General features: G+C 48.4%; 1 protein-coding gene across 4 annotated transcripts in view; it reads left to right on the forward strand.

Moving 5' to 3' along the window:
• Positions 1-25571, forward strand: part of Chd7 (chromodomain helicase DNA binding protein 7) — a 182693-nt gene that overhangs the window by 150537 nt on the left and 6585 nt on the right. For all 4 annotated transcript variants that reach the window (XM_052176045.1, XM_052176047.1, XM_052176046.1 and 1 more), the window contains 19 exons: positions 3621-3831; positions 4476-4671; positions 5209-5376; positions 5723-5902; positions 8774-8884; positions 8968-9173; positions 11506-11705; positions 11874-12033; positions 15213-15302; positions 15709-15812; positions 17122-17251; positions 17631-17703; positions 17860-17917; positions 18327-18555; positions 18822-19030; positions 19143-19811; positions 20971-21128; positions 22455-22682; positions 23043-23486. In XM_052176045.1, the coding sequence (XP_052032005.1) occupies positions 3621-3831; positions 4476-4671; positions 5209-5376; positions 5723-5902; positions 8774-8884; positions 8968-9173; positions 11506-11705; positions 11874-12033; positions 15213-15302; positions 15709-15812; positions 17122-17251; positions 17631-17703; positions 17860-17917; positions 18327-18555; positions 18822-19030; positions 19143-19811; positions 20971-21128; positions 22455-22682; positions 23043-23486 (3824 nt within the window). The remainder of the gene's footprint in view (positions 1-3620; positions 3832-4475; positions 4672-5208; positions 5377-5722; positions 5903-8773; positions 8885-8967; positions 9174-11505; positions 11706-11873; positions 12034-15212; positions 15303-15708; positions 15813-17121; positions 17252-17630; positions 17704-17859; positions 17918-18326; positions 18556-18821; positions 19031-19142; positions 19812-20970; positions 21129-22454; positions 22683-23042; positions 23487-25571) is intronic.

Below are 25571 nucleotides of genomic sequence, written 5' to 3' on the forward strand. Positions count from 1 at the left end.
TCCATTGTGCTAGCTAACGACGCAGTGTTCATGAGCCTGTAAGCCACTTGTGTCTTAGATGTGGTGTCATCTAGGCTGTGGGTGAGTTGGGACTCGGGGAAAGAACTCGTGTGTGAGGAAGACACACCTGACTGTGCACACATACTTTTATTTCATACCTTATAGAGAAGAAATAGATAACAACAATCCCCCAGGAGGAAAGAAGAGAAAAGAGATATTCCCTAAAGGACTCAAGGTGCTGGCAAGGTCTGTGTCACAGGAGTTCAGCCCCATGACAAGGTGGACAGCACAAAGCGTCCATGCCTTCCAGAGAGCATTGCTGAGGAGACACACACACACACACACACTCACACTCACACACACACACACACACACACACACACAGCAGGGGGCCTTTTCTGTGGCTGATTTTTCTCTAGGGTCCCCTGTATAGCTCTCCTTTTGAAGCTCCTTGGGACTCCTTGAGGTATTTGTCCTAATTGTCATGCCTTGTCCTAAGAATAAGCCACACACTGTCTGTTAGGCAGGTGTCCTTGTGCCCATGGTTTTTTTTTTTTTTTTTTTTTTTGGAAAGTTTTAAAAAAAAATACAGATACCCTAGGCTCATAGCTCCAGGAAACCATGGGGAGGGGAGACACTGTATCTCACGAACCTCTCACAGGTTGGTCCAGGGCCCAGCAGTGCGTTCTCACCCAGGATGTGGAAGCGAGCTCTCGGAGCTATCGCTGTGTACAAGCAGCACCCATAGGGAAGTTTTAATCATACATATTAAGTTGTTATGAACTAGTCGTACAGAGGAAAGTGCCCCAGTTGGCCTAAACATCTATTCTGCAGAGCATATCTTTCGGAAAGTAGGAGCAAATCTATACAGAGGTGGGAGCGGTCACAGCCGGAGAAACCTCTGGGAGTGTGGGAGCATATGCAATACAGGTATATGTGGTTGACAGAGTGTCTGCATGTGGCAAGCACTCAGGCACTGTTGCCCACAGGCTGATCCCTGGGTATCCAACAGAGTTAGTAGTACCGGACCGGACCAGAGCATTGATTGGTTAGAATTTTATTTCCCGACTTGGGGACAAAGATGACAAAAGCAGTCAGAAGTAGTCATTGTTTGCTACAGTTCTTTGAGGAACAGTGAAGAAAGTAGGGGGCACTGAGTAAAGAAAAATACAGAGTTGCCTGGTGAGATGTGTTTTAGAGAGGAGAAAAACTTACAGTATCTTTTCTTTCTGTTACATCACGATGTAAGTGTTTCCTGTCTGTTAGTGGCTAGTGACGGCCGAGGCCCTGCCGCAGTAGCCGCTCTCACTCTAGTTCTAGTTGCCCTGCTCTGCATGCAATGATGAACGCACTACCAGCTGCACTTTGACAAAGCAGTGGAGCTCACCATAACCCACGTCCACTCGACATTTTCGAATCTAACCCCAAAGGGAATCTTTCATTGCTAATTTTGAAGTTTTGTCTTGTGATATATCATACATCGGGCAGAAACTGCAACCCTCCCCACAACCTCTCTCTCTTTCCCTGTTGCCATAATAAATATGGCTGAAGGAACTGTAAAGGGCGTGTGCTTGTAGAGAATGAAGCGTTATTGGTATAAAATGTTCTGGAAGAACTTGAACTCCTAATGAAATCAGTCTCGAAGAAAGGAACTTAATCCAGAGAGCTAGGTGTGAAGAGATGCTTAGTAGTTAAAAGCACAGCTTACTGTGGTGCAGGGTTTGTCCCCAGCTGAGTTTGTTCCCAGGGCTCACATCACATCCTGTGACTCACAACTGCTTGTAACTCCGTCTTGGGAGGGGTCCGATCCCTCTGGGCTCCGCAGATATGCTCGCTCTCTTGAACACGTGTGTGCACACTTTAAATTCTAAAAGTTAAAAGATAAGAAATGATCTGTGGTGTCAAAGGCAGGAGTGTTGTTTTGCTGCTTTTTAATACATTTAAAATTTTATAATGTGAGTTTAGATTTCTGTATTTGAATTATTTATATTTCAATTTTTTTTCCTTTACTAAAATAATCTCAGCCCGTCTGACATTTGCTTTCTCAAAGTGAAAGTCTCATTTTTGAAAGATGATTCCTTGATCATTAGGTGGTTTTAAACATTTCATTTTGATCATGGGTTGTGTGTGCCTCATGGACAAAGGATGCTCAGACATCGTAAGGGGTAAATATTTATTTCTAGATTGTCAGCATCTTATGATGCATTATACAAAAGGGTAAGCTTTCTGGAAGATCTAATGTGATAATTCACCGTGAGTCTCCGCGCTAGCCCTTGAGAGCTTTCTGAATCTAGTGCTGAGTTTCCGGGCTGCAGGCTGGAGGAACACCATCACCTTTAGTCAGAGACACTTTGGCTTCTGTTCCTAACATGGCGTCTCTTCCTCATCTTTCCTTGGTCTGTTTCCACACTTACAGAACAAATCTGAGTCTTAGCTTTTTGTTCTTGTGGACGGCGAGTAAGGGTCAGGCTCTTCCGAGAGAGTCAGAGTCGGCATTTTCTGCCCGGCTCACTTTGAAAAGGTCAGGCACCGCGAGGAAGGCCAGGCACTCGCTCCAAACATCAAGTGGCTTTAATCTGTCCTTGACAATTCTTAACTAATCCGGTGTTCTCCATATGACCTCATAAGGACAGCCTCAAGCCACCTTAAATGGAAGTGGACTGTCCTTCATTGGTATTGTGTGGCCTGTGGAGGCGCCGTGGCGGTTGCGGTGGCCTGCCTGACCCGACCTGACCTTCAAAAGCCTTTGGGAGATTTCTGTAACCCCATCTGTGTGTCACATGTTTCAAACAGTGGGAGGAAGGGTTAAGTTCCTGGCACAGTATAATGGTAGGAAGTGAGTCCTTTAAGTTAAATTTGGTGTGCTTTCTCAAAAGCATCTGGGATGGGAGAAACCCAGCCCTGTGTACTGGGGAGCCCCAGAGGCCAAGGAGGGGGCCAGGTCATCCCCACTTAACTCCAGCCAAAGAACCAGAGCACCAAGCAAAGCTCACCAGCTGCAGCCTGAACCCACAGTACAGTGGGAAGCTAGACACGGTAGCTGTGAGCCTTCCTCATGGAGACGTGTCCTTCTCCTGAGTCTGCTCTACTGCGTTCAAGATTTTTGCACACTGAAGAAACATCAAGAGAAAGAAAGTTAACCAGGGAGCCATAGCCTCTGGTTTTAGCTTTAGAGGTTTGGGCATTGCTGTCTGTGTTTCCCTCAGCCGACAGCCCTTCCTCTGCAGTTCAGGCTCTAGATTTGCCGTAGGGATCTGGTCCTGGGCTTGTTTCTGCCACTTAGGGCCTAACCGTCTGTTGTTGAATTTGGGTGTGTGTTGTTTTGGTCGGTTTTGGTTTTGTTTTGTTTTGTTTTAATATAGTCAGCAAACATTTGGTGGCTGGAAAATGTGGGTCTCTCCTTAACTGCCTCAATATATGGAACTTAAAACTTTGATCCCTTTGTAGGCCTGGAGATATGTGTGGATCTAACTTTGAGTAAGCAGGTGGCTTCCTGCTCTTACATGTGAATTGGGGTATTCTGATTTTGCCAGTTTGCTGTGGGTTTTGAAAGCAAATCCATTGTTTTTAGTAGTAAAAACCTCTTACAGTATTCACGCCATGCCATCCAATCTCTGCAGGTGCTGAAGAGAAAATTTTGGAAGAGTTTAAAGAAACACACAATGCAGAGTCTCCAGATTTTCAGCTCCAGGCAATGATCCAGGCTGCTGGCAAGCTGGTGCTGATTGACAAGCTGCTGCCAAAGCTGAAGGCTGGCGGCCACAGGGTGCTCATCTTCTCCCAGATGGTGCGCTGCTTGGACATCCTAGAGGACTATCTCATCCAGAGACGGTGAGGCCGCCGCAGCAAAGCCACGGACAGGAAGGACGGGGCTCTGCCTGGGCCACCTAGAAGTGACCTTTACAGGGGAGGGGGTGCAGAGTGGGAACAGTATATCACCTCCCCCTTTAAAGCCACAGTGGTAGCTAAGGGCATCTTACACGACTGACTGCAGGGACTCACTAAGTCAGGGTTTCTCTGGGCAGCCCTGGATGTCCTGGAACTCGCTGTGTAGACCAAACTGGTCTTGAGCTCACAGAGACCCGCTTGTCTCTGCTTCCTTAGTGCTGGGATTAAAGGCGCGTGTCACCACCGCCAGCTATATATGTGTAGGTTTCTTTGTTTGTTTGTTTGATGCTGCAATATTTTTGTGAGCAGCTTTTCTTCATTTTACTCAACTTGGGGAGAAAAGTTCTTACTTAAAATTAAAATGTATTTTATCAGCTATTTCTAGAATTTAGCTATTTCCTTGAGAAAGTATAATGAAACTTAAATCTTGTGTGTCCTGGAAGTTGTAAGGAAATCACCTCTGATCTGAAGTACTTATGCTAAGTCCTTCTGTATGGGGGCATGTCCCATATTGGAATACTTGTGTGAAAACAGAAAGGAGCGAGCGTATGGTAGCTGTTGGTCAGGCCTCCCTGTTGTATTTCCAGGTACCCATACGAAAGGATTGATGGCCGAGTCAGAGGCAACCTCCGCCAGGCAGCTATTGACAGGTTCTCCAAACCTGATTCCGATAGGTTTGTTTTCCTCCTGTGCACACGGGCAGGAGGGCTAGGCATTAATCTCACTGCTGCTGACACCTGCATCATCTTTGATTCAGACTGGAATCCCCAGAACGACCTCCAGGTAAGTGGGGACAGGGTCCCCAGGGCTTCTTACACAGTCACACCAGTGAACTAGTGTGTCATTGCCTCCTGACTCAGAGGAAATCAACTACTGATCACCCAATGCATAATATGAGAGGAAACCCCTTAGTGAGTTGGTATCCTTCTAACCTGTGCTTTCTTTACTTTAACAATGTGGTTTTAGAACCGACCAGAGAGCCAAGGGTCTCTTGAGCAGTTGTGTCAGTCACTTTGGCTGCCGTAACAGAATGCCATGGTTGGCCAGCGTAAACAATACCCAAGCCTTTCTCAGGGTTCTGGAGTCGAAACTGTGAGGTCTGGATGCCAGCAGGACGGGGCTATTGCTTCACAGACAGCTGTCTCCCTCTTCTTACAGGACACTAATCCTGTTCATCAGGGCGCCACCCTCATGACCTAATTACCTCCTGAATCCTCACCTCTAAATCTAACACTGAGATCAGCTTTCCAACACACACATTCAGGGAGGGCACAGTCCTGTCTCCCACCTCAACAGCCATTGGCTTTCTAACCCTTCCAGGCTCAAGCTAGATGCCACAGAATAGGGCAGAGCAAATCCGTGAAGATCTACAGGCTGATTACGAGGAACTCCTATGAAAGGGAGATGTTTGACAAGGCTAGTCTGAAGCTGGGTCTGGATAAAGCCGTGCTGCAGTCTATGAGCGGAAGAGAGAATGCTACCAATGGGGTAAGAGGACACTGCCCAGTCCTGCGTTCAGTCCGCCCTCCTTCCGTCTGTAGCCAGCTGACTCTTAGGAAGTGTTTGGCATCTGCTTTTTGTTGGTTTGTTTTCTTGAGACAAGGCCTCACTATGAGCTCCTGCTAGCCTGGTGGGACTGGCAGACCCGCCTGTGTCTACCTCCTGATTTCCGGGTTTAAAAATGTGTTACCACACTCCACTGGCTGTTTTTTAACCTCAGATTTTTAAGTATATTTTATTGCATTTTCCTTTGTTATCAGTGAACTCTCTTATGACATTTAGTTTGTGTTTTAATTCTAAATTACTCTGAATATTTATAATTTCTCTGAAAAAGGTACAACAGCTTTCCAAGAAGGAAATAGAAGACCTCCTACGAAAGGGGGCTTACGGTGCACTTATGGATGAAGAAGATGAAGGGTCTAAGTTTTGTGAAGAAGATATCGACCAGATTCTCCTTCGACGAACCCATACTATTACCATTGAGTCTGAAGGCAAAGGTTCCACGTTTGCTAAGGTTTGAATCCACCTAGAGAGCTGGGTCTTTGGTGCAGCCTTCTAGAACTCATGATCAGAACTTATGCAGAACATTGGCTTTTTATTGCAAATTACAGTCCAGTTATTAACTCCCTGGCAACTCCCAACACTTGCGGCATTCTCCGTACCCTAGGTTCTCTCGAACCGCTCACTGGGCGGGGCCCTCGTGATCTTGTTCTCGTGTGTTCTTTCCCATGCGTCCCTTACAAGTTTCTCTAATGAATCTCATTCTTCATGATCTCCCAGACCCCAGTTCCCGAAACAACCCGAAAGGATGATCAAGTTACTCTGTGTTTAAGTCTTTTCTTGTTTTCCCCCTTTTGTTTCGGCCCCACAACTCTGCTCACAGCTAAAATGAGCCCGTGGTGTTTATTCCTCCCCGGCTCTTGCCACGGTCTGCCTCCCACAGTTTGCACCGTGCGCTCTTCTCCACACCAACCCGCTACGGACAAGGACGCCCTGAGCCCCGACTGTCGCCTAAAACCCACTTGCCGCTATTCCAGCTGTCCACACCGAGGCTCACTCTGCTTTCTGATTTTGCTAAACTGTGGTTTGCTTACCATAAAGCGTGAAGTTCGACACCTTGACATTTCATTGGCTAGGGCAACCGTTAGCACACTCCGAAGTTTAGAATGTTCCTACTACCTCAGAAAGATCCTTGTGTCCATTAGCAGACAGTCTCTACCCTTCTATGTGGAGTTTATACTGTGTGTGGTTTTTCGAGTATGCTTTCATAAAATTACGTAATGTTTGTCATGCTCATCCTTGTTGCAGTATACATGGATAATTTATTTTTATGGCTTACAATGTTCTACTCTATGGGTATCACGCAATGACCAGGTGATGCTAGACATTCTAGGCACTTAGTCATTGCCAGTTGATGATGAAATTCGGGTTATTTCTACTTTTGGATTTTCAGTGAACATTTTCATAGTAGCTTTTGCTTGGACACGTCTTCTCATTTCTCTCGAGCATTTGACAGAAGCAGAACTAGAGGTGATGTTAGCTCTCTCGGTGCCCTAGTGCGGACTGAACCCAAGGCCTCACCCAAGCATGCCTATCATTTAAGGAACTAACAGACTGGGTTGCTTTGTTTCTGGTTTTCTTTTAAACAAATTGGAAAAAGAGTAAGCATAGAAATGCTGGCTCCACCCTGGCATCTTCTTACACGGGCCACGGTACACTGCATCTTTACCCCACTGCCCTCTCTGCCCTTTGTGCCCCTATGGTGGGCCCTCGGCTCTGCAAAAGTCCCTTCATCTGCCTTCGTACCACGTGAGACCTGTTATTCCCCCTTTTGCTTAAAATCTTTTCCTGTAGTTTTATGATGTAACCTACACACACACACACACACACACACACACACACACACACAGAGCAACATCCAAGTTCACATACGAGACAAACGTAGTGTTTGTATCTCTGAGCCTGCCTTACATTGCTTGTGCAGTGGTTTCCGGCTCCATCCACCTTCTCGCAAGTGCTATGATTGTGTTTTCCTTTACAACTAAATAAGAATCCGCTGTGTATAGCTAGAGCATTTTCTTTATCAGTTCCTCTGTCATTGGACATCTAGGCTGGTTCCATTTCCTGCCTATTGTGAAACATGGTGTGCAAGTGTCTCTGTGGTGTGTTGACTCAGAGACCTGCCTTCAGAAACACAATCCAGTGGCGTAGCTCGGTTATAAGGTAGTGCTATTTTTAGTGGTTTGAGGAGCCTCCGCACTGACTCCATAGTGACTCCATGAATTCGCAGTGAACGCGAATTCCTCTTTCAGAGCATCCTGAACAGCATTCCTTGTTTGTTTGTTGTCTTCTAATTTCTATTTCCCCGGTGGCTAAAACCGGTGAAGCCCAGTTTGTTGTCTGGGTGGGCCACTCCCTCTCGCCTTCCCACACCAGCGTGTTAAGGCTGCTTCTCCTGTGTCTATTCAACCGTTTGTGATATATTTCAGGCCGAGCCGTCTGTGGTGTGAGGAGGGAGTTGAGCTCCCCCATCGCCCCAGCTTGTAGAGGTTCTTCCCTGGCCTCTGTGCCCTCCTCACATCTTCTCAGTCTCTCGCATGATCTTTCCTCAGTCCTCACATGCACTCTCAGTATGTGTAACACACACACACACACACACACACACACACACACACACTCCATCTGAGTAACATGCAGATGTTAGAGCTGGACATGGTAGTTTTCCCTGGCTTCTTCACTTTTGGTGTTCATGTCTGCTGACATCTGCCACGATTAACTTCACCTTTTGAAGAATGTCTTTTTAGGAAGTCTTCTTTTCTTCATTTTTAGTCATTGTTTCTGGTATAAACTGCTGGAGCAGTGTGCTCTAACCTCGCTAGTGGCTCTCGCTATAACTTCTCCCCCAATCAGCTCTAGGCACAGCCATGTCCATGTCAAGTTCACACCTACTTTCCAATAGTTCCTGCTTCCCCTGGGACGGGTCTCGGACTGCTAACACCACACGCGAGGCCCCTCGCTGACCTCCGCCCTCCTCCACCTGCTGGGCCTTGAGCCCCTCCATCCTTGCTGCTCTCCTGGGCCTTGGCACAGCTCAGCCATGAACACTTCTGCCACCTCTCTTCTTTTACAAATGTTCTAAAGTATGGTCCAAGCAATTTCTTCTGGAGAGAATTAATTGTTTTAGATCTGCTCCCAGCAGGATCTTGCTGGAGCAGGTGTGGACCGTGTGCAAGGGATGCTTTTCATCTCTCTCCCATCTACTATACCTATGTCTTACACAAGAGGCTGAACTCGCATATATGGTGACTAGATGAGCAGAGGATACCAGGGGTCGTGACTCTGAGAACCGCATCTCAGAGTAACGCATACGTTTTCCTCCTTTTAGGCCAGTTTTGTTGCATCTGGAAATAGGACAGATATTTCTCTGGATGACCCAAATTTCTGGCAGAAGTGGGCTAAGAAGGCTGAATTGGACATCGACGCCTTAAACGGGAGGGTGAGTGAGAAGTCCCATTCGGAGTGCTGTCGGATTCGACCCGAAGGCTGGCGCGACTCTCACTGCGCATGCTCTTTCCTTAGAATAACCTGGTCATCGACACTCCGAGAGTGAGGAAGCAGACGCGGCTGTACAGCGCCGTGAAGGAAGACGAGCTCATGGAGTTCTCCGACCTGGAAAGCGACTCAGAAGAAAAGCCTTGTGTGAAACCACGGCGCCCCCAGGATAAGTCTCAGGGCTATGCTCGGAGCGAGTGCTTCAGGGTGGAGAAGAATCTGCTGGTTTACGGGTAAGGCTGGTTTGCTACATGGAGTCTTTGTATTTTGCCGTATTTCCATGGATCTGCGTGGCTCCCGTTAGCATGGCCAGACAGATGCCTCCGCACTAACTTTCTGCAGATTGTGGATCATATAGTCAATATCACCCATGTCCTAATCCTCCTGGGTGTGGAGAGAGAAGCCAGTAGAATTTATGAGTGCTAGCTTGCACCATGGGAATTACGGCAGTTCCAATTTACTTGTAGATTATTAAAAACTAAGAATGATGTAAAATTGCAAAATCTATTGGCACTGTACTGTCACATAAACTTTATGACCATAGTTACCATTTAATAGTTTTCTGCTATAAAGACTTAGCAAAGGCAGAGAGGCTTCATTCACGCACCTGTCAGCCAACGTGTCTGAAGCCTGAGAGGCCACTTGAGCTTCAGGAGTCTGTGGGGTTTCAAGGATAGCGCCCGCTTCGGCTCCGTGCCTCATGCAGCGTGGACCCACACAGAACTTTGAATTCCCAGGTCCTCGGTGAACGCCTGAATCAGTAGATAAGAATTTGCTCACAGATCATGGGACTGTAGGCCAATTCCGTTAAAATAGAAACGGCCACTGAAGTGACTTTCACTGATTGTGTGCTGTCCTGTGGCCAGGACATTTCTTCCAATGGATCACTGCTGGTGTAGAGCAGGGGAAGTGTGTGTCTGAGGCCTGCAGGGCTCTGCAGCTGACACTTGTCTGTCCTGTGGAATCTTTCTCATGGGTGAGCCCTGTTTGGGAACCTGGCTTCCACTGGCTCCCCTGTCATCTCTGCCCTTCTGCAGGTGGTTCTGCCGAGGCCCCGCCCACACACGTGACCAGCCTTATGCCCTCCTCCCTTGCCGCCCTCCCTGCTGCTGCCCCTTTGCACTCAGCCCCTTTCCTGATGGAATTCCGTCCAGCATTTCCGAAAGGGCAGGAGCTTGTATCCTCAGTGCATGCGGCATGCCACAGATACACAGTGCTGCATAGATGTTTGTATGCAATGCACAGACTAGTATAGCCAAGGCCTATCCTGTTTCTCAACAACTGTGTTGGCACTGTTCCACACGCTGGGGAGCTCTCCGGGCTCTACACAGGACAGAGCCTCACCTGGCCTCAGCCCTTTGTTCCCTGCACCTCCTTCCTTGTTTCAGCCTGATGATCATGGTTCAGATTTTGTGGGAAACCTTAGGACTGGAACATACGTACAACTCCTAGTTCTAAGAAGGATGCTCAGGGTCAGTCAAGTCCTCTCTTCTTCCCACACCTACTGTTTTGGATCGAACAACCACCATGTGCTGGGCACTGGGCTAGGAGGCTCTCAGACACCAGAACTACCACTGTGAGCAAGGCAGGTGTCGCTTAAGCCAGGCAGGTGAGCAGGCAGAATGTGAGTCTGGTAGGGAGATGAAACGGCAGGCAGTGCTCGGCTAAGGGAACACGGAAAGGAGCTCAGCATGTTCCCTTAAGACGTAATTTAGGGACTGGAAGAGACTCTGTGGCGAAGGAACATCAGAAATGCACAGATGTGAGAAAGGGAGGGGGTGCAAACCCGCGGCCAGGGTCTGAGAGAGGTCAGAAGAGCCAGAAAGAACAGTGGTTTGGCAGAGGCGGCGCGGCATGGCGGAGATCTCTCTGTTCTCTGAGCACGGCTCTCAGCTGTTTCAGAAGGCTGCAGAGAGGCCTAGACTGTGAGGCCCTGAGACCTGGTGCAGCTTCATTCCTGAGATGGAAGCAAGCACTCCCTGTGGGATACGAGCCACAGGGCTTTGAGCTCTTCACTAGTTACGAAGGCACCTGTGGTAGGCTGATGCAATGGGACCCCTCAGCCTGTAGCTTTGATTTCCAATAGTCACACCGACTTAAAGTCATCTTTCATCTCAGAAGGTTGGTCAACATGACAAATTCCAGGATCTCTGGTTACAAGCATCTCCTGTAAATGATAGCCTTAGCCATCACCAGCCCAGGAAAGCTAATTTTTTGTTTGTTTTTGAGACAGGGTTTCTCTTGTGTAGCCCTGGCTGTCCTGGAACTCACTCTGTAGACCAGGCTGGCCTTGAACTCAGAAATCCGCCTGCCTCTGCCTCCCAGAGTGCTGGGATTACAGGTGTGTGCCACCACCGCCCGGCCGGGAAAGCTATTAGCAGAGTGGGTGTCTCGGTGGCTTCATCATCTCCTCTGTACAGAGGTTTTGTACCTGTACTTCTTTCCTATCTCTAGAGGTAACTAATGCCATTGTGAGTCCAGGATTTCCTAGACCCTGGCCGTCAAGGTGATGCCACGTCTATACAGTCAGAGATTCCATCTGCATGCTGTACTTTTGCTTTCCAGCTGGGGCCGCTGGACAGATATCCTGTCCCATGGACGCTACAAACGTCAGCTGACTGAGCAAGATGTGGAAACCATCTGCAGAGCCATCCTGGTGTACTGCCTCAACCACTACAGAGGAGACGAGAACATCAAGAGCTTTATCTGGGACCTGATCACGCCCACGGCGGATGGCCAGACTCGAGCCCTGCTCAATCACTCCGGTAGGTCTGTCTTCTGGGTCACAAAAAGCTACCAGAAACACCACCATTCGGTAAAGGGTGGTGGCTTAGACGCTGACTCTCCCACTGTACCTTCCAGTATCTGCTTCTGACATTGTAATGTGCACCGTAAAGGAAAGGCATCCGTGACTGTGACCCTGATGCTTCTAGGTCTGTCGGCCCCTGTGCCAAGGGGCCGGAAGGGGAAGAAGGTAAAGGCTCAGAGTACGCAGCCGGTAGTGCAGGATGCTGACTGGCTGGCAAGCTGCAACCCCGACGCCCTGTTCCAGGAGGACAGCTACAAGAAGCACCTGAAGCACCACTGCAACAAGTAGGTACCAGGTCCAGGTGGGCAAGCGCACTGAGCACCTGGGGTCAGCAAATGCACGTGCACCACGGGGACCCGTTTGTGAGGGAGCGGGGTGTTACACGAGTAGCGCCCCGTGCTCATCACGGCCGTCTAAGACGGACACTCAGGCATCCCTCCCAGCGGGCTCTCTGTGGTCTGGTGCCCACGGTTCGTCTGTCTGTGGGTAGTGTCAGGATCCTCTTGTCTGACAAATGCTGTTCCGCTCTGAGTGCACCTCGCTTTGTTAACCCTTTCTAATCCACTGGTGGGCATCTGGACTGTTTCAAGGTACATTTACCTTTTATAAGTCTCGCTGTGGGGTTGTAGGTCATTAGGGTGGAGCTGATGTGTGATGTATAGTAGATAGACAATTACGTTTCCTTTTCCGTATGACTCCGCCTTTCGCTGACTGCTTCCATGGTGAGCACTGGGGGGGGGTTACATAGCTTTAGTTATGTCTCCGTTGCTGTGTAGACCCAGCTGGCTCAAAGTCACAGAGCTCCTCCTGCCTCAGCCGCCTGAGCAGCTAAGACAGAAGACACCCATGTTTGTTCTTCACAGCTGTTTTATCTCCCGCTTATCCACAAAGATGGCAGGTCTCAAGCCAGAGTAGCTTACCTAAGGCTTCTCAGTTCAGACCCCATGGGGTTCAGTGACACAATTCCTTTCACCTGTGCAGCCCCTAGGCCACCTGACCACAGAAGTCTGGCTCTTGAGAGGGTCACCGTGATCTTTCAAAGCGTTTGGCGTCTTTGGAACTTGTTGCTGTCCTAGCATGGTGTTTCGTACTAACATTGTAACCTGATCACCATGGCTCTCAGAAAATGTCCCTATCATTGTGGATTGCCTTGTTTGGGGTTAGTTGCCTTCTGGGTTCTAGATTCAAATAGAGCAAGTTAAATTGTTTAACATGAGAACAGTGTTCCTTTTCTCAGATGCCAGTGTCGCTGTGGTAGTTTTTAATTCCTAGTCTCCTGTCAGTAGCAATCTTCCTAGGGAGCCCTCTGCACTTAGTACATGTGGTGAAATTGAGGCTCTTCGTGTATTTCTTTCAGTCTCAGAAAAACACTATTGATACCTTCTAGCCTTTCTCTGGTGTGCAAAGAGGGTCCCATTGTCCTTGGCCCGTAGACTGTACCTTGAGATTCAGTCTTGTCAAACATGAAGAAATGTTGGTGTTAAGGTAGAAAACTGAGACTCAACTGAAGGACATTCTAGAAAAATAACTGACCTCTGTTCCTCACAAACGTGAAGCCTGTGAGACCGGCAGATGAAGACGCCAAGTGGGGATGTTCTCACGGCCGAGGGCAGGCCTGGGCTTCGGGCTGCAGTGGTGATGTTCTCACGGCCCGAGGGCAGGCCTGGGCTTCGGGCTGCAGCCGCTAGCTCGGGGCACTTCTTAGCCTCCTTGCCCCTCCAGCCCAGAGCGGACTCCTTGAGAGTGGGAGCTCTGTCCTGTCCGTCCTTTCTCTTCCTGGCTTTCCCTCTAGAAGAAAAGGAGATGTTCACATCAGTTCATAGAAAGCTCCACACTCCTAAACCTGCCCTGAAATGGAAGTCTGTGTTTTCTACCAAAAGGAAAAGAAACCGTTAGGCTCCCTGCCTTCGAGTCAAGTAAAGAGCCCAGCCACAGGTAGAGGGGTTTCCTTTGGAACTACTGTTTCTGAGCGCCCAGTGCAAGGAAATACTGGCCTGCAGACTCTCTAGCCAGAGACAGCAGTGCTAGCTCTGCTGCTCTCAGTGTTCCTGATTTGGTTCTGTGTGGCAAAGTCAGGATTTGAGCTGACACGTTACCAAGAGAAAGAAAATTGAAAAGTAAAAAGCGATTCCCCCAAACAACTGCATATCTTGGCATACATTTTAATATTTGTAAAGCCCATCTGAAACCCGTGTTGACCGTGAGTAGACAGTCAGGGTAGACATCGCATCTTCTGATGCCTGGACAGGGCCAGTCTGTTTTAGTAAGACTGCCCCTGCTTGTCATTTTGATGTCTTAGAGGCAAGTCACATCTTGGGAGATCTAGATCTGTGTGCTTGTGCTCAAGGTGTCCCTGTGACCTTGGATGTGTAACTCATCCTCTGTTACCAACAGTGTAACATCTGTAGTGTGGAAATGAGAACTTGCCCACGTCTTCACAGGGTTATCATGAAGACCAAGTGAGCCAGTGTATAGAAATGAGAAACACTGGTACAGGGGTGTTATGCAGTTATGTGACAGGCTTATTCAGCTAGGGAAATAACACTCACTAGGTTGGAAGAAACCAGCCTTCACCAAGAGGGCCATCTTCAGGTGTCAGTCACTCCCAAATGCACATGTGGACTGTCTAGTAGAGAGACCAGGTGAGTTTTATTTGCGGGGGTGGGGGAGTCACGTTTTAGCCATTGAGGAAACACACACACGATGGAAAATCTGGTGGCCTGACGACATCACCAATTTTTAATGCTGATTCATTAAAAATGAGTATCAGTGAGTTAGATACATTTTAATCTTATAGTGTTTATTATTTTTAAACCACAACTAAGGTCCCCTGATAATATAAGTAGGGGTAATAGTAATGTTTACTGTTCCCTGCGTAGGGTAGGGACCTCACCCCCTGCCCACTCCTCTCACCACCTTCCTTTCTCGGAAGCAAAGTTGTATAATCTGAAAAACCTGACATTCCATATTGAGGGTTTATTGTAAGGTAGTAAAACCAGATTTTATATCTCGTTTATTCCTACAACTTCTGATGTGCTTCCAAAAATGGTATTAAGGCAGCAGCTGAGGAAATTTTATGAGATAATGAAGCAGAACAGTTACTGAAAGCCATCTGCTCAGTTGTTTACAAACTTGCTTCAATACTTCAGAGGCAGCGGTAGGGTACGTGTCTAAACTTCACAAGCTGCACTAGGTGGGTCTAAGTGAAGTCCGCCTGGGCTGGGCTGAGCCCGCTCCCTCTCTGTGCAGCGTGAGCGGTTGCCAGGCAGGCCTGTTGGAAGCCAGCAGAAAGCACCACACAGAGGTGATTATGTGGCACCATCTGTCACGCTTCAAGCCTACCATACAGCATGGCTAATCAGCCTTGGCAGGATGATGGATGAACAGCAGCAGCTGCCAAAAGCCACTGTTGGCAAACAGCGCTGAAGTTAAGAACTTTCTCCCCCTCTGTCTTCCTCTCCAGGGTCCTGCTGCGTGTCCGCATGCTGTACTACCTACGACAAGAAGTGATAGGAGACCAGGCCGAGAAGATCCTCGAGGGCGCCGACTCAAGGTTGGTGCAAGCTCACGTTGGTTCCGGCCCTCCACAGGCTAGCCCAGGTGGTTGGGAAACTCCACGGCCCCCAGACGATCAGGAGCTCACCTCCTTTCCGTGTCCTTCATGCGAGTGTTTGTCCTCTGGACTTGGGGATGGGGTGGGGTGGGAAGATGGACAAGACCATTTGCATGTTGTGTTTGTTTAGAAGAGGGTGAGAAATAATAGCTTCTGACCTGACCTGGCATACCTAGTGATGAGGCTCATTTCTGGCTACTGACCAATGCCCGGTGTTGCCGATTCCTCTCTACCGTGTAAGATTCTTATTGTGAAAAACAGGATGCATGGGTGTGTGTTTACCACATAGGACTAGGGTTCATTTTAAGTACTCGTGTTTAAAGACTGCTTGAATGCTGTCTTCCAGTGAAGCAGACGTGTGGATCCCTGAGCCGTTCCATGCTGAGGTTCCTGCTGATTGGTGGGACAGGGAAGCAGATAAATCCCTCTTAATTGGAGTGTTTAAACATGGTAAGGGGCGTTTCTGTTTGAACGCATCTTGACTGTGTGGCTTCATCTTTATTTAGAACTCCTTGCATACTCTTTTCCAAAGTCATAATATTAATGAGGACCGTTCCAAAGGACTCTTGGCGCCTACCATTTTTCTGCACTAAAAATCTAATATGAACTGTAAATATCAGATGCTGTTTTTGAATGTTTGTTGAGTGTTTGAGAAGAAAACATTTCTTTCTTGGCTGTAAACAGAAGTCAAACCATATTTGCTTTAGTAATAGCCAAGTTGTACCATAGCATTCCCGAAACTTTTGCTTCTGGAACGGCCGCCCTCACTAACTCTGCCAGCCCGTGTCAGAGTGGACGGTGGGCTTAACCTCTGCTATTAATCTGGACAAGTGCCTCCTGGGCTTTGTTCCAAGCAATATTTCACAAATGTCAGTGCTGAGGACTCACCGCTCCCCTGAGTGGGATACAGCCTTGTTAACTTTGAAAGGCCGGGGAGGCAGAAGTGCCGTGATATATACAGTGAGCGGCTCCTGATTATAATCCCAATTCTCCGGAGGTCGTGGACGTATTCTCAGCAGCCCAGCCTGACTAAAGGGGAGAATGATGGCTTATAAAACCTTTCATGATTACAGTTTGGCTTGCAGCTCTACAGCAGTTAGGAGCGGTGTGTTGTAGTACACATCCTAATTGAATTGTGCTGTTCCCCCTATGTGCTCCAGCCGCATTCTGTGAGCTCGGCCTCAGAACCATTTTCCCGCAGTGCACTGTTGGGATCTGCCATTTCCCATCTAGTCAACTTGGGCAGTCAAAAAGCAAATTGCAATTTGAAAACCATAGAGGGAACAGTGTCATCTTACTGACATGCAGCATCGTAAACCTAATAAGACAGGTTCGCTGGCCTTCCATACGTGGGGATTTTTTCAGCTGGCCCTGTGAGTTCCTGCAGGACCAAACCTACTGGGGGTGGGGGTGGGGGACCTGGAGAACCCCTGCAGAGGTCATAAAGAAACGTTTCAAAGCCTTTTAAATGTCAAGCAAAATTAGATGTTGGGGAAGAATAGGGTCAGAAATCCTCCTGACATCCTGCAGTTATCCTGAGCCCTCTTCTGTATGCATTTGTGGTCATTCAGTGACACCTCTGATGTCTAGGGGGCCCACCAAAGCTGCACCAAAACGAGGCCTGTTTAGTTCGGCACACATGATGTCTGGGAAACAAACTGGCTGTGTTGTGTCAGGGGCTCCGTACGGGTTTTGACAGTGACGGGGGTCTTCCTTTGTTTCTGCGCGTGTGCCCTGTGTGCTGGTGGCTCTGGCCCAGGCTATGAGAAGTACAATTCCATGCGAGCTGACCCTGCACTGTGCTTCCTGGACCGCGTGGGTATGCCCGATGCCAAGGCCATCGCTGCCGAGCAAAGAGGGACAGACATGCTAGCAGATGGTGGCGACGGGTAAGAAGGACATTCTAAAATTTTAATAAACTTTATGTCAGTATCACATCTACTGGCAGGGGTTGGTTCTTAAACTGAACTGGGCACTCTGTTGGGTCTGGTTTGAATTTGTTGCTACCAGGAGTTCCTGTTTGTATAACATAATACTATTTTAAACAAGAGTTCACACACACACACACACACACATACACACACATAAATGAAATTGTCTCCCTTGGTGACTCCCTCACTACCCCTTATAACTGTGCTTTTCTAAATATGGTAGAGTGGATTTTCAATGCAGACCCAGACTTAGTATTGGGGTGATTGTTACTCTTTCTATTTCACTTCCCTACAAATTGATACAATTTAAAACTGTCATTTTTTTAATCTTACACAGTGGAGAATTTGATAGAGAAGATGAAGACCCCGAATACAAGCCAACGAGAGCACCATTCAAAGACGAAATAGATGTAAGGCCTTGAGTGTGTTGGCTTTCACAGTGCCGGTAACATATCGTATGCCCATATAGAACTTGCTAAACTGTGTGGATAATAGCCTTCCTCTAAAAGAGAAAGTAAAATCCAGCCCCAATTGAAAATAGCTCTGTTTCTCACATTGCTTTCAAGGAATTTGCGAATTCTCCCTCAGAGGATAAGGACGACTCCATGGAGGTGCACAGCACAGGTGAGCTCGCAGGGCGGCTGGAGAGCAGGGGAACAGGCTACGGGCCCGAGGTGGGCGCCTGGATCCCATGCCTTGGCCTCATACCTGAAATGTTTCTGTGGACTATTGGCCCTCTACCCCGTATAAAATAATTAGACAATAGCTACATGCTTGTTATGGTCAAGTCTATCACCGTGAGCTCATAAGTCTGTTTGAAGACTGATAAGCCTTCGCCCCTCCCTTGAAGGAGTTAAAAGTAAATAGTTTATACATCCTCTCCGCTGTTACTGCTTGTTTATATTTCCAGATCTGAGCGTGGCTGGGTGGCCTCTCCCACCCTGTCCTCTGAGAGCTAATGAGTCATCTTTTTTTGTTAGAGCGTTGTCTGTGTTGTGAGCGATGTTTCCGACCCTTTTCTCCACTTCCTCAGGCAAGCACGGCGAGAGCAATGCTGAGTTAGGGCAGCTCTACTGGCCGAGCACGTCAACCCTGACGACGCGGCTGCGCCGGCTCATTACCGCCTATCAGCGCAGCTATAAAAGGCAACAAATGAGGCAAGAGGCCCTGATGAAGACGGACCGGCGCAGACGGAGGCCCCGGGAGGAAGTGAGGGCGCTGGAGGCGGAAAGGGAGGCTATTATATCTGAGAAGAGGCAAAAGTGAGTTCTCCATGTTTTTTTGCAGTGTCCCTGCCCCACTCCCATCACCCACGCCTTCTCCCTTCTCTGCTGGGTCTCCAAGAAGTAGTGATCACACCACACAGTGTCAGTAAAGGAAGGCCCGGTGCCTGGAAGGTGTCCATCCCTCGACCCTAAATAAGTCCCAGAGACATGCTGGGGTGGGGTGGGGTGGGGGCAGAGAGAAAAGAGAGAGTGTCCTGTATGCCCTTCTGAGCGTGATGTGAGCCAGATCCCCTCTCCCACAGGTGGACGAGAAGGGAAGAAGCTGACTTTTACCGGGTGGTATCCACCTTTGGGGTTATTTTTGACCCCGTGAAGCAGCAGTTTGATTGGAACCAATTCCGAGCCTTTGCCAGACTAGACAAAAAGTCTGATGAGAGTCTGGAGAAGTATTTCGGCTGCTTTGTGGCCATGTGCAGGCGGGTGTGTCGGATGCCTGCCAAGCCAGAGGACGGTAGGTGCACGAGTGAATGACCAGCCACACCTTGCTGGGAGTCAGGGGCTGTGCATGAGGGTAGGGCGGGTCCCGGGGCCTGCCCAGGTAACCGCCATGCTTCCTGTTATAGAGCCACCCGACCTCGCCTCCCTGATCGAGCCCATCACAGAGGAGCGTGCATCCAGGACATTGTACCGCATTGAACTGCTTCGTAAGATCCGCGAGCAGGTCCTCCATCACCCGCAGCTCAGCGACAGGCTGAAGCTCTGCCAGCCCAGCCTGGACCTGCCCGAGTGGTGGGAGTGTGGGCGGCACGACAGGGACCTGCTGGTGGGCGCTGCCAAGCACGGGGTCAGCCGGACAGACTACCACATCCTCAACGACCCCGAGCTGTCCTTCTTAGATGCACACAAAAGCTTCGCCCAGAACCGTGGGGCCAGTTCCGTGGCTTCCTTGAATACCCTGGCCATGGGCTTGGGCCAGACTCCTCCGACCATCCCTTCTGCTCACGCTCCCGAAGAAAAGGCAACGGAGCAGGCTGAAGGCAAGGCTGAGGAGTGCGAGCACTCACCGGCCAAAGAGAGGTCGGGTGGGAGAGAGGAGGAGGGCGAAGCCGGCGGGGCCAAGGGCGGCGAGCCGGACTGCGAGGCCGAGGCCAGCTCTGTGAAGGGCGGACTCAGAGGGGTGGAGGGTAGTGGAGACCCTGGGTCCAAGTGTGTCTCAGAGAAAGGCTCAGAAGAGGACGAAGAAGAAAAGCTGGAGGACGATGATAAGTCGGAGGAGTCGTCGCAGCCGGAAGGTAATGCCCGGCTCCTGTCGCCGTCCAGATACCACAGCAGTGGAGCATAGCTTTCCGTGACACCATAATTTTTATTTTTATATTTTTACTTGAGAAATCTAGAATCTCACTTCGTAGCTCTGGCTGGCACTACAACTCACAGAGATCCACTGGCTTCTGCTTCCAGAGGGCTGGGGTCAAAGACTTGTACCACCATGCCCAGTGTCTTTGTTTTGTAAAAATCACTGGAGGCTAGGCATGGCGACTGACACACACTTTGAATTCTGGTATAGGCTGGTTGGTCTGTACACTGAGCTCCAGAACGTTGCAGTGAGACCTGCCTTCTTCCCCCGCCCCAAGAGTAATTAATGTCCATTTTCTTCTATGAAGGAGCAGTTTCAATTATGTGTACATGTGTTTGGCCTCCTGCTTTATACCTGCAAGCATATTTCAAGAAGTGTAAACTCAGAGCAGCTGTGAACACATCAGTCACCTCTGGTTTAAGGAAAGATTAACTTCATCGTTAGGTGTGCTAAAAACTCCTTGTCATGTTAAAGTTGAGACATGAATGTGATGGAAGAGAGTCACTCACTGAGCTAATATTATTGCAGAATAAATGATGATTAGTTGGTTGGCTGACTGATTGGTAACATGTTCTCCATGTTACAGATTGCTCTAACCAACACAAAGTAGCAGCCAGGCGCTGTGTTGATCTTGGCTTCTGCAGTGACCCTTCTGTATTAGCTAATATCTTAACCAGAACAGAAGCCCTTGGGTCAGAAACATGGTTAGCCTTCAGCACCAAAAGATTTACTTAGTGTAGTGGCACATTCTCCTCATTTCAGCACCCAGGAGTAGAGAACCCGGAGGGTCACAGGTTCAAGCTCAGCCTCAGCTCTATGGTGAATCTGAGGAAGTCTTGGCTACATATGACTCTGTGTCTATGATCACAAAGAAAAGTTTTCTGTGGCTGCTTCATCAAGATAGAAGAAGCACCAGCTACATTTGTGGGCTGTTTTGTTGTAAGTTTTAGACAAAACACCCCATATCTTTCTAGGTGTAAGGTAGGCACACAGTAACGCAGAGCTGGTGGTAATCCAGTTTTCAGTGTCGTCCTTTCTAGACTTGAGCTTCCGTACATTTTGGCTGTGAGTGCTGCACATACCTCATTTCCCAACAGGAGCTGTCTCTAGAGGGAAGACTTTCGATGAAGAAAGCAATGCTTCCATGAGCACTGCTAGGGATGAAACCCGGGATGGATTCTACATGGAGGATGGAGATCCTTCCGTGGGTCAGCTCCTTCACGAAAGAACGTTTGCCTTCTCCTTTTGGCCCAAGGTTGGCAGCATTTTGTTACTGTGATTGCTTTGTTGATCTGACAAAGAGCAGGAAGAAAATCTTCTAGCCTGATTTTTCAAATAGTAACCTTGTTGGAGCATATGAAGACTGCAGAGTTTTCCTTTATTTTTAAGGGGTGATCTGAAACTGAAGCAAGGAAACATTTAGGATACTTTGGTAGTAAGATAATGTGGTAGAATGAACAGAACCACTGATCCTGCTGGCTCCTTGGGGCTCTTCAGTCTGTCTGTCCTATTGTCTTGTAGACGCTCTCACTGTTTCCATAGATTTGACAGAATGAAAAGTGTGGAATTTTGAAACCGTGTTCTTAAGGCCAGAGAAGGATGGTGGTGGGCCCCTTTGCTTTCCCATTTTCCTGAGGTCATCCCAGATGTAGTTATCTGTAACTCAAGGCAAAGGAAAATTGCTCTTTGGTTAGGAAGCATAACTCTTTAAAATGTTCTCTGTGCCATCAAGGCCTGTGTTTCTCAGGCCGGGAAGCAGTTGTCCTAAGTACCATGGCACAACAGTGCATGTGAGGTGATTCAACCCAGGCCACTCTTAATGGTGTTAATGTGGCTTAAAAAAGAAGGTGACATTTTTGTGTGAATAGCATACTGTCAAGGAGATCTCTCCCCCTCCCCATCCCTGTGTCCTCTTGGTTCCTGGTCACACTAATTTCCCACATTGAGTCTAGAGGGGGAATTTCTCAGTTCAGTCAAAGGTTTATAGTCACAGGCACTATTGATCTATGCAAGCTTGGTCTAAGGAGCTGTAATTAGAACATTTTAGCGTGCATGCTCCAGTGAAATTTGGAGAGATAATGGGTGGGGGGACCCAGACTGACAGTCATTAGGTGTTCCCAGGTTGCTGCCCACTTCATAATGCTGAACTTTATTAATAGTGACGCTAATGATGGCCCCCTTCCTGGGACACACTGCACTTTGGCCTGTGGCTCGGAAGGGCCAGACCACGGAAACGAGGAGTGCAGGGGCTCCATTGAGCCGGCCGAGTTCTTGAAGCCCGAATGAGTTCCTTTTACAACCTGAGGCTGTTTTGAAGGGTGTTTACTTAGTGTGCTCCCTGCTTCCTGTCAGTCATTGAACATAGTTGAAAACAGTACTTCTTCACCAGAGCAGCTAGAACATTCCATCAGAACCAGACCATTCTGATGGCTTTTGTCTACTTACTTCTTGCCAGGCTCCTTTGGACCAAACAATTGACCTTTCAACATTCTGTGCACTTAGGTATCTTGGTGGGCATATTTACCCAGTAATTTAAAATAGGCCTTTGTTACAGATTTCCTGTGACTCTTCCCCCCTCCAGGACAGAGTAATGATAAACCGATTAGACAACATCTGTGAGGCTGTGCTGAAAGGCAAGTGGCCAGTGAATCGGCGCCAGATGTTTGATTTCCAGGGCCTCGTCCCTGGTTACCCACCCTCCACCGTGGACAGTCCCCTGCAGAAGAGGAGCTTTGCCGAGCTCTCCATGGTTAGCCAGGCCAGCATCAGCGCGAGCGAGGACATCACCACATCTCCTCAGTTATCCAAGGTAAGCCGAGGCAGTTTGCTTCAGCGGGTGAAAGATGTCTGTGAACTTTTAACTGATTTGGGAGCTTGTGCTCACTAGTCTGACGTGACTTTCTATGTCTTGTTAGTTGTATTGGCCTCAAACTCCTGGGTTCAAACAACCTTTCTGCCCCCAGCCTGTTCCGTAGCTGGAATCACAGGCACACATTACTATGCCCCCTGGCCAACGAGTCAGACTTTAAAATAAGACGATAGCAATTACCATAGCTGTGGCCACCGCTATAGAACGTTTGGTGGGCTGTTTTTTCCTAAGAGTTGAGGACTTCATTGTAGATAAAGCTCTATCTCATTACAACTCTGTTCTCTTGGGAATTTTCAATAGGATGATGCCCTCAACCTGTCTGTCCCTCGCCAACGGCGGCGGCGGAGGAGGAAAGTTGAAATCGAGGCTGAAAGAGCTGCCAAGAGGCGAAACCTTATGGAGATGGTCGCCCAGCTTCGAGAGTCTCAGGTGGTCTCAGAAAATGGACAAGAAAAAGTTGTGGACTTATCAAAGGCCTCGAGAGAGGCAACAAGCTCTACCTCAAATTTCTCATCTCTTACTTCAAAGTTTGTCTTGCCTAATGTCTCCACACCAGTGTCTGATGCCTTTAAGACTCAAATGGAACTGCTCCAAGCAGGCCTCTCGCGCACACCTACGAGGCATGCGCTCAATGGCTCCCTGGTGGACGGAGAGCCCCCCATGAAGAGGAGGCGAGGCAGGAGGAAAAACGTGGAGGGCCTCGACCTGCTTTTCCTGAGCCACAAACGGACGCCATTAAGTGCAGTAAGTTGGGTGTTCTCCCCCACGGTGTCTACCCCTGTCGACAGCCAGCCCTAGGCTGGTGACCCCGCTTCTCTCAGCATCACACTGAAGCTGGCTTCTTCCACCAGAGAAGCAGAATTACAGTGAACAGAGCCATGGTGCTGAGACTGTGTTGGTCGCTGGTACAGATCACTCAGTCTGAGCCCAGGACAGCACGAGGACCAATTCTTCCCAAGGTTCTGATGTATCGATTGCTCTAGAAGGCACCGTGTAAAGCAGAAACATGTTCTTCTGAGCATCCAACTGCCATCTCTGAATTCCTGAAGAGGGAAAATCTTCTGCTCTTAGAAACGCTGATGTTGGGGGCCAGCGTCAGTTAGCACGCTTAGTGTCAGGCCTCGGGTGCCTAACTAGCCTGGAATGCTCCCACCCTCTGCAAGTGGTTGTTTTAGAAATCTGAGACACATCATTGCTAGTTGGGGAACAAATTGGTGGATTTTTTTTTTTTTTTTTTTTTTTTTTTTTTTTGTATTTTCGAGACAGGGTTTCTCTATGTGGCCCTGGCTGTCCTGGAACTACTTTGTAGTCCTGGCTGGCCTTGAACTCAGAAATCTGCCTGCCTCCACCTCCCAAGTGCTGGGATTAAAGACGTGCGCCACCACCGTCCGGCAAATCAGTGGATTTTTAATTAGAAGGAAATAAAATACAGTATAATAAATTCTCTTTTCCAAACTGACTCAACCTTATCATCCCAAAAGTGGACCCCTGACTCTCTGATGACAAGAATTTTACCCTGAAGAATTCTGTTACTTGTGCTCCGTGAAGAGTTAAGGAATTCATATCCTGAGCTATTGATTGGAAACTCTAATCAATAGAGCCACTTTGGGCTAGGCTACTTTGAGTCTTTCCACAGGACAGGATTTGGGGGCGGGGGCTGTGATTTTCACATGGAGACACTATTGTTTTTCTCTGGCCCATCTTTTCTTCTTCCGTCTCTTATCTGCACCAGCTCTCTCTTTTGTAAGACAGGATCTCATTGTAGACCAGGCTGGCCTCTAGCTTACAGAGACCCCCTGCTTCTGCTGCCCCGAGTACTGCGTTAAAGGCCTATGCCACAACACCCAGCACCAGTTACTTGATCCTAATGAGAGGCTTAAAAATGTAAAAAGAAGAGAAGGCATACTTGGAAAGTAACAAACATCAGTCTTTGAAAATTTTAGCTACAGAGTGGGGTGTGAACAGAAGCACCCATCCTTCATATGGGTTAAGAGTTGACTTTAATGTCAGCACAGATATCTAAGAGAACTCTTTCTTGTTGCTTTGGATTTTTAATTTTTCAAGACAGGGTTTCTCTGTCTGCCCTGACTATCCTGGAACTGCTTTGTAGATCAGGTGGGCCTGGGACTCACAGAGATCCTCCTGACTCTGCCTCCCCAGTTCTGGGATTAAAAGCATTCCATCAGGAACTCCTAGTAGATGTTAGGAAATGTTTGGTTTGGTTTGGTTCGGTTCGGTTCGGTTCGGTTCGGTTCGGTTTGGTTTTTTTTGGATTTTGTTTTTTCGAGACAGGGTTTCTCTATATAGCCCTGGCTGTCCTGGAACTCACTCTGTAGACCATGCTGGCCTCGAACTCAGAAATCCGCCTGCCTCTGCCTCCCAGAGTGCTGGGATTACAGGCGTGCGCCACCACTGCCTGGCTAGGAAATGTATTTTTAAGGACTTTTTTTTTAACTGTGAGACATTGTGAACTGGAGGTCTCCTCAGTTATTGAGCCTGGTTTACATGTGGCTAAAGTCCACGGAGAGTGTCGAGCTGGCATGGCTGCCAGCCAGCAGTGGAGAGTGAGGCCTGCTGATCACAGCTTCTCCACATTTCAACCCACACTGCTGTCACCAAGGAGGAGGGGCCTTCATTGGTGACTGTTCTCTCTGTGCCAGGCATGGGAATTTGAAGAGTAAAATCCTGATTTGACAGGACATGTAGAAAGTCAGTGATGGGGTGGGGTGACCAAAAAGTATACTTTTGAATATTCCTCAATCAAAACAAAGTGTTCCAAATTCTGAAAACTTTTGGGAACCAATAGAATTCAGTAACTAGAAAATCCCA

The sequence above is a fragment of the Apodemus sylvaticus genome, chromosome 3, assembly GCF_947179515.1.
Source record: "Apodemus sylvaticus chromosome 3, mApoSyl1.1, whole genome shotgun sequence".
Lineage (NCBI taxonomy): Eukaryota > Metazoa > Chordata > Mammalia > Rodentia > Muridae > Apodemus > Apodemus sylvaticus.